At 39.8% G+C, this 14,395-nt stretch overlaps 2 protein-coding genes across 10 annotated transcripts in view; both read left to right on the top strand.

Annotated features, from left to right (window-relative positions):
* The window catches only part of RALGPS1 (Ral GEF with PH domain and SH3 binding motif 1), an 80,564-nt gene extending 72,893 nt beyond the window's left edge, over nt 1-7,671 (top strand). For 2 of the 3 annotated variants that reach the window (XM_051807762.1, XM_051807764.1), the window contains one exon: nt 261-4,218. In XM_051807762.1, coding sequence (XP_051663722.1) covers nt 261-290 — 30 coding nt within the window. In that variant the 3' untranslated portion in view covers nt 291-4,218. Of the gene's footprint in view, nt 1-260; nt 4,219-5,441; nt 6,862-7,585 lie in introns of those variants that run through there. The other variant, XR_007907752.1, reaches the window with a different exon arrangement.
* LOC127480068 (uncharacterized) overlaps nt 7,523-14,395 on the top strand; it is a 41,394-nt gene continuing 34,521 nt past the window's right edge. For 4 of the 7 annotated variants that reach the window (XR_007907755.1, XR_007907754.1, XM_051807784.1 and 1 more), the window contains exons 1-2: nt 7,523-7,671; nt 11,761-13,137. Coding sequence is in view for 4 of the 7 variants with exons in the window: in XM_051807784.1 (XP_051663744.1) it covers nt 11,822-13,137 (1,316 nt within the window). In the remaining 3 variants the exon portion in view is untranslated. The other 3 variants (XM_051807785.1, XR_007907756.1, XM_051807782.1) reach the window with 3 other exon arrangements.

Below are 14,395 nucleotides of genomic sequence, written 5' to 3'. Positions count from 1 at the left end.
ACACACAGTTCTGTGGGGACAAACATAATTATTTAAAATTACAGAATTCCCATCAAATCAGGATTTGTGCAGGTCTCGCTATAGGTTTGGTTTCCTTAACAGCATAAAACTTCTACTCTCAATTGCTTCAAGCAAGGTAACATCTCTTCTTCAGAAGGGGCTTTCGCATGGACAGTGGAACTATTCTAGGATGGACTTGATGATCTTAGCAGTCTGTCTCAAACTTTATGATTCTATGAGTAATTTACATTCTCTTCCAGGTACCCGCTAATCTAATGTCATTTGAATAATTTGCTCTCCTACCTGGCGCGACTTCAAGTGCCAAACTGAAGAAACAGGTTATTGTTCTCTGAGGAGGAAGAGGAGGATGGTTTTCCTGACATGAGCCAGCCACAAATATGTCAGCACTTTCCTATGTAACTTGATTCTGGCATAGCTTTTAAAAGCAGAAAGTGAATGTTGTCCCTAGGACCAGATATAGTCTTATGCACTGAGTGAAAGCAGACAAGTTAGGTGGACAGAAGATTAATCCTGACTCCTGCAGGATTCTAGAGCCCTCAACTATTTGTGGTCAGAGACTGCATGAACTGATATTTGACCACAAACTGAGCATCGTATCTTCTGCCTATTCTTTTTTAAATGGTTCTTTTTATTGTTAAGCTGCTTTGTGTGACTGAAGAATATTTGGCCCATGTTGGGTTTCAATTCTTTCTAATGCACAGAATGACTGACAGTGTTAACTTGCTGCAAAGTGTCAATTAGAATAGAAAATTGTGGAACAACATTTTTATAATCTAAGTGCACTGAGTTGCTTGGCAAAGTGGCTGCCTCAAATTTTGTATCAAATCTCTGGACAATTGTGCTGTTCACATTTGAGCTATTTGGGAAAAATGTATTTTGGCATAGGACAGCTGGATTTGGTTTTATTCAGTTATTTTACTCAGAAATGCCCTAACAATGGATATAAGGCTGTTTAAATTTGCATTGTGCTAAAGTTTGTCTTTCATTCTCTTACTAAAGGCGTAGTTGCTTACAAGTTTGGCTTTTTTAATTCAGTCTGAATGTTGTTCTTCTTAAATACCTTGGTAGGGAGGCAGGTAATCAGATGTTATGTATCACGTGGCCCAAGGTCCTCAGAATGATTCCATATCATTGTTCCTGCTCTGTCTTTCTATGGATGACTTGGCTCCACTCAATTCCAGTTGCAATTTTAGGATATTAGTACTGGCAGAGGGTACTGCTATTATGAAATCCTGATGGCAGTGAAAGCTAGGGAAGACTGTCTGACAATGGAGAAAATACAAAGAAACCTCCCCATCGGTGTCCAGAGAACAAAAAAAGAAAAAGCATACACCTGAGCCTTCTCTGAAGGAACTGTCCTGACATCACTGTGTCCCTGCTGTGCCCTCGCACTCCTGCACTCAGAATCTGTCTCTGTTCGTATGGTAAGTTCATCACTTCTTCTGTTTGAAATTCTTTTGCCATGAGGCATCAGTATTCAGACTTCATCAATCACCAGAAACCTCTTCTGAGTTTCCCAAGATTGCATAGAGGAGAAATTGGCAAGCCAAGCCTGTAGCTTACAAACCAGGAACAACGCGGAAGTTAGTTTAAGTGAACGGAACAAGCTCCCTGGCACTAGCAGGATGTATTCTGTGGACTTGCATGATTTTCTAAATTTTTGTTTTGAAACTTCTCTAAAAACAACAACAACTGCAATACCTGTACTGTTAAATGTAGGTTAAAAGTTCTGTTCTTTTAAGAGTTCATGTTACAATCCTGAAAGCCTAATACATACCAGCTTTTCAAGAAAATCAGTTTCTGATGACAACTGCACTTAGATCCTGGGACATGTGAAAGTGTATGTAAAGTGGACAAAGTTTATTTGATAGTTCCGATGATGTGTGAAAAGAGTGAGAATGCAAAATATGTCTATACCATTTTTTCTCTTTTTTTGCTAAGTTAAGACAACTTTGAACTAGGTATCTGCAGGGGCAGAACATCGAATGCCATTAGAGATGATGTAGAAGCTTTTGAATGCGGTAATATCCTGTCACCAGTAAATGACTTCAGATTGTAAGAATATGATATGGCTTGAATTATTCTGCACCTATGGACTTTTGTGATTAGTTATCAATGAGATTACTCACGTGCATAGCCTTTTTAATGACTGTGCCACCTATGACCATGTGTCATGTGTGCTGTCAGTATTCATAGCGTTTGAACAGTGCAGAACAGTGACCAAAATGATGACACGTGAACCAAAACAGAACTGTTCAAGTTAAGAGGGTTTTTTTAAGTTACTAGTAGCCCTTTCCCCTTAAAAGGGAATGACCTGATCTGTCTTCAATATAAGCTAAATTTAAAATCAAACACTTATTAGCGTAAAGTGTACACATACATTAGAAGCATGTAAATACTTATGCATTTCTAATGTGGAAGTGAACACAATGAGGGCTTGTGAGATTTTTTCCAGCATATTGCAATGGAAATAAACTAATGGATGTTGTAACAATTTTCAGTTATGTTTAACAAGCCTCCTTGGAAAGAACAGTAACTGCTGACTGATATGGTAGCAATAGAATGAACCTGTACTCGCTTAGAATTTAATGGCTTTTAGAATTTAAGGGTCTCTGAAGTGTTACATATGTTATTGTATGTACAAGAGGTAGAGTGTTCTAGCCTTCAGAAATACACTTCTACTCAAAATTACAAGCCATGGAGCTTGCTGGAGAAGTTACAAAAGTGTCCATTTTCACTTGCTTGTAAAACAGATTCCCAACTAGAAAGGAAGCAGCTTTGGCTCAAACTATGATGGGCCACCAAACAGTGTGGCATGAATGAAAGGCAGTATTTAGCAATGATTCTTATACTCGGTCATTTGTCACTGTCAGAAGATGAAACTGTGGAAAAATTAAACCCTTCAGTCCGACTCAATATTCAAACTCAGATCGTACTCAGAACCTTGTAATTTGGAAATATGTCAAAAGTACCTTGAATTTCCTCACACGACTGCCATTTGAATGTAAAAAGGATTATACAGAAGAAAGATGAATGTAGCAAATAATAGTTTTACACGATAGTCCAGTTAATGTTTTCAGTATAGCACAGTTGTGAAATTGCTGCACAGTATTAAAACATTCAGATTGATGACGGTGTAGGAATACTACTAAACCATCTTAAACCAACTTTAAATTACTTTTTAAGAATGAAAAGGTCTGCCGCTGCTGATTAGAGATTTTATGGTGTCATTTGGTACCATTTGCTGTTATCTGGTACTTTTATGGTTAATTGAAAGCTGCTATTGAAATACACTATATTGCCTATCAGGACTGATTATTACAGCATTTGCACAAAAAATACCACAAACCATACAAGTTTTCCTCCATCAAAGAGGGAATAACTGCAATAGTTATGTAAAAGTAAACATTATGTCATAATTACTGTTTTCAGAATTGTGAAGATATAAAAACTGTAGGTAATATTATTTTATTTAACGTGCAATTTTTATGTAATTCAGTGCCAAAATGCATGTTTTTCCAAATAGCACTAAAACGAGGCAAAGAAACTGGTTTTCAAATTGCGACTTACTTGTCACATTATAATGTAAACCAATTTCAACATTTTTGTTTGTTTTGTGTGAAAACTGCTGCACTATTTTTGGCTGTATTTTCTAGCAGTCCACTGCATGCCATTTGTGTAAAGAATTCTTTCTATAGTTCTTGTGAACTGTCTCACCCATAAGAACCCTGACAATGGAATCTAGGTTTTTGGCAAAGTATTTTGTTACCTCAGTCTTGTATCAAGTTGCTGTGTTTTTCAGTTTGTTACATTGATAATGATTGTTTCCTTAATTAAATACTTTAATGTAAAAAAAATTCGTTTACTTCAACAGCAGTTGGATTTGGTTGTAAGTTTAAAAATGTGCAGAGTATGTATGCTGTTAACAATAAAATATTCAGAAAAAGAATAGTAGAGGTACAGAAGGAACATTTTAGCTCAAAGGTAGCAATTGTTTTATTTGTGAATGGATGGTAATACAGCGTAACAGATTTTATAGTGCATAGTGTGTAGCCATTTAATAGTATAAATACAGCAGAATCAAAATTTCTGAGATAAAATTGAAAAACCCTCCAAATTTTCAGTTTCTTCAAGTGGGATTTGGAAAGTCCAAAGAAGCAGAGACAAACCTAAATTTTTTGGCACTTAAACTCAGCAAATTTGCAGATCACATCAAGCTGAGGATGCAGTGACACATCTGAGGGACGGGGCCATCCAGAGGGACCTGGACGAGCTCAAGCAGTGGCTGAGGCTGACATATTTCTGATGAACAGACTGAGAGCAACCCTGGGGAGGACTTAAGGGTGCTGGTGGGTAAGAGGCTGGACATGCCCCAGCCACGTGTGCTGGCACCCAGAAACACCCCGTGTGCTGGGCTGATCCCACAGCATGGGCAGCAGGTGAGGAGAGGATTCTGCCTCTCTGCCCTGCTCAGGTGAGACCCCACTTGCAGTGCTGCCTCCAGCTCTGGAGTCCTTGGTATAGGAAAGACATGGACCTGCTGCAGCGGGTCCAGAGAAGAGCCACAAAAATTATCCTAGGGCTGGAGCACCTCTGCTGTAAGGAAAGGCTGAGACAGTTGGAATTGTTTAGCCTGGAGAAGAGAAGGCACCAAGGAGACCTTATTACCACCTTTCAAGTACTTCAAGGGGGCTTATAAGAAGGATGGGGACAGACTTTTTAGTAGGGCCTGTAGTGATAAGAGAAGGGATAATGGTTTAAAACTAGAAGGTTGATTCAGACTCGATATAAGGAAGAAACTTTTTGTGATGAGGACAGTGAAAAACTGGGTTGGTTGGCCAGAGAGGTGGTGGCTCGCCCATCCCTGGAAGTGTTCGAGGTCAGGTTGGATGGGACTCTGAGCAACCTGATCTAGTGGAAGGTGTGCCTGCCCATGGTAGGGGACTTTGACTATGTTATCCAACTCAAACCATTCTGTAATTTTATTCCATATTCAAGGTAAATAAGCTCCGTATTATGACTGGCAATGAAGGTCCTTTAATTTCTGCAGAAACATAATTTCATTTGCCTGAGAGAGAAATTAAATGTTACCTAATGTGAAGATGAGAGCAAAATAAACTAATATAAAGTTGCTATTTTTACAGCTGAAAAAGAAAGCTTATATCCTTTCGCTAAAATGGACTCTTTTTCCTGTTATACCCCAGAAACGGGAAGAGTGTTTAAAGACTCTTTTATTACTTGTAGTCTTAAAAATAAGTTGGATCTAGACAATTTTCCTCCAGGTCATCTCCAGTGTTTAATTGTAAATATTTTATCAAGGAAGCATTAATAAGTGTGTCTCATATTTACCAAATGGTTCTTTTCACTAATAGCATCAGTTAAAATGGAAAAATTGATTGGAATTATTCTCCTTCCCATAGGTAACAGGATAGAAAATACACAAAGGAAAGAAGGGAAAAAAGTTAGAAAGGAAAACCAACAGTCACAATATCCAAGACTGACATTGTTATGGAGTCAAATTGCAGGGGGGAGAGAGGACTACTTTCTGCATTGCAGTTTTCACTATAAGGTAACATACTTTTGTCATACAACACCCAAAGATGAGTACTGAAGAGCTTATGAAATGGTCATTATGTCCAAGCCTCTTGTCTTGTAACCTGGGAGAGAAAAACCAAAAGGAAATATCAAATAACTTTGTTCCTATGTTAGATGCCAGGCTGTGCTTAGGTGTGCAAGGAATGGCACTGGTAAATTGCATTTATTTTTCTTCTGAAATTGATAATGGTGTTGCGGTATTTCTATAGCTGTGACCTATTACTCTGGAGATTTGTTTATCAAATTTGGAGAATATACCAGACCTTTCCTTGGGGGGCTGTGAAGGGAAAAAAAAAAAGTCAAAGTTCACATGTCTCAATAGACCTCAGAGGTAAGAGCAAGTCAGATAAGCACATTAGGAAGGATGAAAACACCCATTTTGCGTCAATTAAAACACAGTTGTGCTAAGGAAGTGCAGATAGTAATGAATTGGAGGAAGTATCTTTTATATTTCTGGACTTCATCTATAGCCATGTTCTTTCTGCCAGAAATCAGCTTTTCAGCTTCAAGGAAGAATAGGCTGGAGTGGGGGTTGGGTTAGGGTTAGGGTGTGTTCCAATGATTACTTGCTTCAGACAATCCATGCTTTGGGTTTGCAAGCATGTTGTAACTGAATATAAAGCAAACAAGCAAGGTCAGAAAACAAATAGATTTCTTCTCACATACATATAGAGAAAAATCCATCAAATTCTACAGAATAAAAGTAGCAAATAACCAGCTAGGTAAGCTATTTTAAGTATAATTTGTTAATTGACACCACTGTCCTTATAAAATAAAATAATTTCTGAACAAAAAGGAACACCCCAGAGCCCTGGAAATGCTGAAAGTTATTTGTAACAAATGGTTACCCTTTCTTGTAATAATACAAAACTGCAAAATTGAGCCTGTCTGACATGAATACAATGAATATATAACTTGTTGAACATAATGTCATACTCTCTTGCAGGGCAAAGAGACAAAAAATGGAAAGCAAGGAAAGGGGCAACTAGCTGGTGCAGGAAGGCGAAGGTTTCAAAAAAACCCACAAAACAACACTTCCTTTTAGATTACGAGGTGTTCTTTGCTGCTTTCAAGTACAGCATACTTGGAAGTCCAACTAGTCCTGTCTGCATTGTTTAGCAGTGCAATTGTTTTAATTCTTTCAACAACGGGGAGAAGGGGAGGGAATAGTTTTTATTTCACCTACCAGCCTCCAAGAGGGTGCATTCGTAACTGCTGAGGAGACTTGATTTTCGAATCCTGAAGGTGAGTTTTTATGGGCTTTTTTTTTTTCCCTGCATATATTTATGGAAAAAGAGAGGTGATGTGGGACACACATAGACACGTTTGAACACAATTCACTCTTGGGCTTATGCTGAACTGCTGACTTTGGCATGCACTGTGAGGGGTGTAGGGCTCCAAGATCACGAAATGATGATTATGTTTGAATTTAAAACTTTTCTAAATTTGCTGAATTTTTTAACTGAGAGAAGGGGGAACAAGAGAAGAAAGGGCCTTAAAGCTGCAGGGGAGGGGGCATTGATGTTTTTATTTTTCAGTTATTATTTTGTAAATCTTTCTCATGAGCTAATTTCTTTGCCTATGCTTTAAGGTAAATGGCCCAAGTAATTCTTTGTGTTTTTAAGTGAACCCTTTGGTCTCCTTTCTTACCTGTGTCTGAACTTTATTGTTTCTCTTTCACCTTTTACTAGGCAGAACAAACAGAAATTCTCAGTGAACTTTCTGTTTCCACAGAAACACTGGAAACTTGTCAGTGTACTTCGGGATGTTTTTTAATGTGGCCAAACATTCCCCTCTCTCTAGTTAATTAACGATTAATGTAGCCACCAAGGAAAGCTGTGCCAGGAATGAGGGACATATTGGTACGAAGTCCAATTGGCAGTGACCTGATTTTTGGCTCCAGTTATTTATACTGAGTCACAAAGAATCAGACTGAGACACCTCTTGCTGACTTCTGCTCTTCCCTCAGCTTAGTAAACTCCTGATATCACAATAGGGGCCAGGAGAAGAGCCTTCTTAGAATGGAAATTTCAATAAAGAAACTGGAAGTCAAAGGTGAGTACAGAAGTTTGGAGTAACCTCCATCTATGAGGTGACGCAGTTGCTTTAGAAAAGGAGGAGTCCAGGCATGAACACAAGCCCTCTGGAAAATCCATATGCAATGGTGCCCAGGGCAAATTGATGCAGCTCTGGCGTTGTGGCACAGGTTTGTGAAAGTAAATGTGAAGTCTTAAAGGCGAAAGACTTTTTCTAATAATTTTTTGGTTTTTCATAGTATTGGTGGTTTGTTGGTTTTCTGATATTCTTTTTTCTAAGTAACTGGCCTTTATTATAAGCATATATGTTGAGGTTTTGCACCTCAGTTGAAAAATACCTTTTTAAAGCATTCTGTCAGGGCCCTGTGGGTACTGATTGCCATAATGGCCCTGACCAGCCCATCTGGCACACCCTCCATGGGCCCAGGATTCCATTTAAGCTCGGCTCTGGGCCCTCAGCCCCTACCTGAGATCTGCCCTTTAAGGCTCATGCCCCACAGACCCTGGGGTCCAGGCCCTGACAGCAGGTTGTCTCAGTTGTGGTTTTGCATTGTCCCCTGGGGACCCTGAGGATCAGCTTCTTGGCTTGGCCTCAGACCTCTCTCATCCCACAGACTTGTTGGGTGGTCTTGGGTTCTGGGGGAGGGAAGGGAGTTGGCTGTGGCCATGGCCATGGCCAGTCCTGCTCTCCTTGCCACAGTACCAAGAGAGTGGGTCCTGGTTTTTGAGGCCTCTTCCCCACCAGTTTCTTCCCCGTGAGTCCTAAAAAGAGAAATTGAGAGGTTTTCTCTCTAAATAGCTAATAAAGCAGACAAATCCAGCTTGCTCCCCCCCAAAAAATAAATATTTCTATTCTTTTGCATGTCTGCTCACCCAGTCTGCACCTTCATTTAAGTTAGTGTTTATGTTGGCTATTAATACAGGTCCACCGGCCAAGCAAGTGTTGACTCAAATTATATCTATCTACTATTTCAAACACCTGCTGTGCTAGATTAATTTGATGTGATTAAATACGAAATTTTATTTTCTGGTCTCATAACTGTGTACACAATTTTGTATTGATTTTATCATTATAAAGCTAAAGAGATAATCTTGGCAGGACTAAGTTTACCAAAAGCTCCTCTGAAAAACACAAGGGGCTATTTAAGATGAAACACATGAGCTTACAGTTGATCTAATGGAAAATGTTTAAATCCTGATCAGAGAAATCTCCAAGTCAAATTTGTTTATCCTGAGAAAATGACAGAAACAGAAAGCAAACTAATTTGCTGTACAGGAAGTTAACAGAGTCACGGGGTTTCCCCACAGACAGTCAAAAGCATTAGTACAATTGTAGAGGAAGCAGATGGGGAACACGCAAGGTTGTGAGGTCTCTCATTTCAGTGGAAGCAGAATTGGAGCACTGGAAAGCATGAAGTACTACACAATGAGGCTTGAAACTGTGAGTAAATATACTATCGTTTGATTCCTCTGATGTTCAGAAGTGCATGATTTTGTGCGTTCTGGTGAAATATCAAGACTGCACATAACAAACACAAACTCCATTTTTTTTCACTTTATGTAACTGAAAAATGCCGCACTGTTGTCTTAACTATGCCAGGCAAAATGGGTGACAGTGTTTTATAAAACTTCACTACAACAGTTGTTAAAAGCAAAGTTCTTTTTTTGGTGTATGAATAAGTTTCTCAAACTTTGTTCATATAACACACCTTGCAGTTAAACACTGTCTTCCGGTTTCTTCTCTGTACTGCAAGTAACCTAAGCAAACAGAGAAGGTCCGGAGTGGCTAACGTGTTTTAAAATTCCTCTTTTGAAGAGGAGATATAGTTTTCAGTTTCTGAACACAGAAAATATTTTCTTCGGTAACAGAGACCACAGCGATATCAGACAAGTGGAAACAGTGCTCGTTTGTTCCTTACTGGAATGCCATCCTATATGAAGTGAGGCTTTGACAATATATGTTCGTCTGAACAAAGGAAGTACAAAGCAGTACAATAAGTCTCTCTTAAGTCCTCGTGTATAATCCTTTTTCAGAATGACAGTGGCTATTTCTGGTGAGAAATTATTGCTGTGACAATAGTTGAAATGCTGCATTTTTTAAAGATCCCATCCCATCTGAAAAAAGAGAAACTTAGTGTTTTAATCACCTGGTTCAGTTGATATCAGCTAATGGTTGCAGCCTGTGGATTCCAAAAGAAGTGGCACAAACCTGAACCCAAAATCATATTTCATATTTGGGAACTGATGCCATCCCTTTCTTGGAAAATTTGTGTATCACCTAATATCCCTTTAAACAGGTCAAAATGAAAGACAGAAATGGGATGGTGCTCAGTAACCACTGGAGCTTACCAGAAATTAAACAGTTATTTGATGAGTAGATTATTTAAACAGAGTATATGGATCTCTGCATGTCTCTGTAGTTTGTATAGACTTCTAAGTTCCTGTGTAAAAAGGACTTACTTGTTTCTTTAGTGTCCCTGTCTGTAAAGTTTTACTCACAGTCACCTTTCATGCCCTACAAAGCCCCTGGTTTCTAATTTGAATGCTAGTCTACTTTTTTCCAGATCAAGTGGATAATAATGCTGTTGGCATGCTAAAACTACCGATTGATTGTTTGAAAACAAGTTATTGGGATGAATTTATATTGCCTAAATTGGGTAAGGTATACATACAAAGAGAAACAATAGCAAAAGTTTGTTTGTACATAGTTCAAAAAGGAGCAGGAGATTGCTTCACCTAGGAGACGTGAGGGACAAGGGAACATTTTAGTGAACTTCCTGCTTTGCATAACTTGTACATAAAACTAAGATGAAGACTTCTGTGCAGAGGTATATACAGGAATTGCTCTCTTTATATTGGCTAGACAGTAGTGGTGTTCCAAAAGGTAAAGCATATTTTAAGATTTGGTCTTTATTGCAGGAAGACACTACTAGTTTTCTACTATTTCTTAAATCTTAAGAATGCAATTTTCCTGTAAGTTTCCCAGGCCTAATTTAACAAGAATTATTCAAGGCATATTGCTTCCTGCTGTAAGACTGATGATTGAAAACATATTTCACCAGAACAGTGTAATGATTTTTTGCACTTAGCATCTGTATAAAAACAAAGAAACAAACGAACAAACCTAGATCCTGTATTTCTGCAAAAAATCATGACAGACATTAGAACTTTATTATCACTTTGTTTCATCTCCCCCTTTAGTAAATTTGTCCCATCTCCTATGCAGTAAATCATCCTCCACAGAAAAGTTTCTGTCATGATGCTCTGGTTTTCTCTACCTTCCTCAATCCTTTTTATGCTGAGGACCCCAGAGCTGGATGCAGTTCTCCAGGTGGGCTTTCATGAGAGCAGAGCAGAGAGGGAGAATGTACTTTCGATGCAATCTAGGACACAGGCTTTCTGGGCTGCTAGTGCACATTGCCAGGTCACGTCAAGCTTCTTGTCCAGCAGCACCTCCAAGAGCTTCTCAGTCCTACTGAAATCAACTGCCAGTTTAGAACTGTGGTCTGAGACTTAGCATCTCTAGTAGCAAAAGCAGTTTACGCTTACGTAATCTCAGTTGCCTTATCAAATGAAAAGATCCTAGACAGTGTTGAATACCATAGGATCCTACTAGGCTCCAAAAAACATTTTCATTGTGACTTGGTAATCAGGACACTGAGAGACTGTGACAGGATCACTCATACAGATGCAGTTTGTGTTCACAGCACCTTTTTAGGAAGAACAGGGGAAAAGATAATTCTCCAGTTTTACATACTTCTCAGAACATCAAATGATAAAGAATGTGGGTTCTCTCAAATATAAAGTTTCTTCTCGGCCTCAAAGTGATTCAAATTACACTATATTACCATTACTATATATCAAAACAGCTGAACCTGTTGCACTTCGCCCAATTGTAGAGTAAAATATAACAAAGCTCGGAATGAGAAGGTGTAAGAGAATCTCTCACTTTTTTCCAAACCTTTATGAAAAGTCAGCTCTTCATACTAGATTTTGAGGTATCAAAACAGTAACAGTGGTATTTAAGAGAGTACAGGTCCATACAAAACATTACTCCTTTTTGACAAATCACTAAAAGTGCATTTTTTGTGTGTTTGTTTTGTTTTAGAGAAAGTGAATTGAAGACTGAGTATGAAAGTCTATTAATTTGCAAATTGTGAAATTCAGCAATGATACACTGTGGAAAAAAACATATATGTGCTGTTGTTGCATGTATTCTTATTTTTGCCAGCATTTTAATCTGCTACTGGAAAGATCTTCAGCTACCGAATACAATAACTAGAAAAATCTTCCCCCAGGCAACAACTGCCAGTCCAGCAGGTCGGCTTTGTAGGGGGAAAATTGCTCAAAATGCAATAACACCATTAAAAGATAACAAAACTTTTATTATATCCCCATACTTTGATGACAGAGAAAGCAAAGTCACTCGTGTGATTGGGATTGTTCACCACGAAGATGTGAAACAACTATACTGCTGGTTCTGCTGTCAGCCCAATGGAAAGATCTATGTGTCAAATGCAAAAATTGATGTTCACTCAGATAGATTTGGATTCCCTTATGGTGCAGCAGATATAGTTTGTTTGGAACCTGAAAACTGTGATCCAACGCATGTATCAATTCATCCGTTTGCACATGGAAATATTGACCAGCTGCCAAGGTTTGAAATTAAAAACCGCAAGCCTGAGCCCTTTTCTGTTGACTTCACTGTGTGCATCTCTGCCATGTTTGGAAACTACAACAATGTCTTGCAGTTCATACAGAGTCTGGAAATGTACAAGATTCTTGGAGCACAGAAAGTGGTGATCTATAAGAACAACTGCAGCCATCTGATGGAGAAAGTCTTGAAGTTTTACATAGAAGAAGGAACTGTAGAGATAATTCCCTGGCCGATAAACTCACACCTCAAGGTTTCCTCTAAATGGCACTTTTCTATGGATGCAAAAGACATTGGCTACTACGGACAAATCACAGCTCTAAATGACTGTGTATACCGTAACATGCAAAGGAGCAAGTTTGTGGTTCTTAATGATGCTGATGAAATAATTCTTCCTCTTAAGCATCCAAACTGGAAAACAATGATGAGCAGCCTTCAGGAACAAAATCCAGGGACTGGCATTTTCCTCTTTGAGAACCATATCTTCCCAGAAACCATCTCTACTCCCATGTTCAACATCTCGTCCTGGAATACTGTGCCAGGTGTTAACATATTACAGCATGTTCACAGAGAGCCTGACAGGAAAGATGTTTTCAATCCCAGGAAGATGATAGTTGATCCACAAAAGGTGATTCAGACTTCTGTCCACTCTGTCCTACATGCCTATGGGGACAGCGTGAATGTTCCCATGGATGTTGCCCTCATTTATCACTGTCGGAAGCCCCTTCAAAGAGACCTCCCCAGAGAATCCCTTGTCAGGGATACAGCCCTGTGGAGATACAACTCATCATTAATCATGAATGTTAACAAGGTGCTATCTCAAACCATACTGTAAGTTCAAAAGGGAAACCTCGGTTCTAAGGAGGGAAAGTGGAGAGCCACCCTTATTGTGGGAAGGCAGAGGAGTGTTTAAAGAGCACATCAAAATTATTTCCACATGAAGGTTACATTTTGCAGTGATTTAGGAAAGTAGCCCTTTTATGTACTGTGTAATTATATATGCATTTGATATGTGAACTGAATCAATGTATCCAGGGAAGAGATTTTCAAAATTGAAAAAATTATTTGGTTCACAAACGGTGTTTGAGGCTTCAGTCTACTATTTTTTAATATTTACACATGATTGGGAAGTACCTGATGACACTGTTATATGTCTTTGCAGGAAATTGGTGTGACGTAGCTCTTATCAAGGATACATCCCCTTGGAGATACACATCTTTGGCTTTGAAAGGGAACTGTGTTGGCTATGCTACAATTTGAAGTGTAATAATGAAATGTAAAGGTGTTGCCATATGCATTTAATGCTACCTTCTCCCCAGCAATAAATGCATTGTATGTTTAAATTCTCTAATACTCACAGGGAAAAAAAAGGTCTGTAACTTATTGCCTTTGACAATAGAAAAAAGTATCCCACCATGGAACTCGTTCAAATGGTAACATTGTATTTTGTTGTAGGAATGATTCAGCTATCAGATCTGTCTCCAAAAGTAGACAGGACTCCTGTAAACTACTGGATTTTATCGTTGTGTAATTATCAAATTTCCCAGTACTTTTTTAAAGATTGATTCGGATTTCGAAAATATAATGCTCAGCTTGTGTTTCTCCATTTTACACAAGTTAATGTGTAAGTGACAGTTCAGCGCCAGGGTCGAGTCCGGAGACTTCCCCGAGCACGGTGCGGCACTGCTGAGGTCCTTCTCCTGCACCTGGGCTATCTATGCCGCTCATTCCAGGGATGCGTCTCCCTGGCACACGGCACGTGGACCTGGGTGATCGGGCAGACCTTGCTCCCCGAAATGCTCCAGGACTGGCCGCCGCGTCTCGCCTGCGGCCTCCCTGCCCAACGCCCCGGGGGACGGGGCGGTAGCGGGCGCGGCCAGAGGCGCAGAGGTGAGGTCACCGCCCGCCCCAGGCTTCCCGCCGCCTCCGGCCGAGTCTCCCCTGCCCGCCGGATGGGCCTCCTCGGGCCGCGCTCCGCTGGGGCCGCCGGCAGGGGCTGCTCGCCCACCGCCGGTGCCGGTGCCGTGTCCAGCGATCCGTGCGGAGGCACCGGCCCGGCTCGACACTGCGAGCAGCCGCCCCGGGAGCG

The sequence above is a fragment of the Manacus candei genome, unplaced genomic scaffold (genome assembly GCF_025592945.1).
Source record: "Manacus candei isolate 608988 ecotype Guabito, Panama unplaced genomic scaffold, ASM2559294v1 h1tg000071l, whole genome shotgun sequence".
In the NCBI taxonomy this organism is placed as follows: Eukaryota; Metazoa; Chordata; class Aves; order Passeriformes; family Pipridae; genus Manacus; species Manacus candei.
The sequence above is the reverse complement of the archived record's forward strand: the minus strand, read 5'-3'. Positions and strand labels throughout refer to the sequence as shown.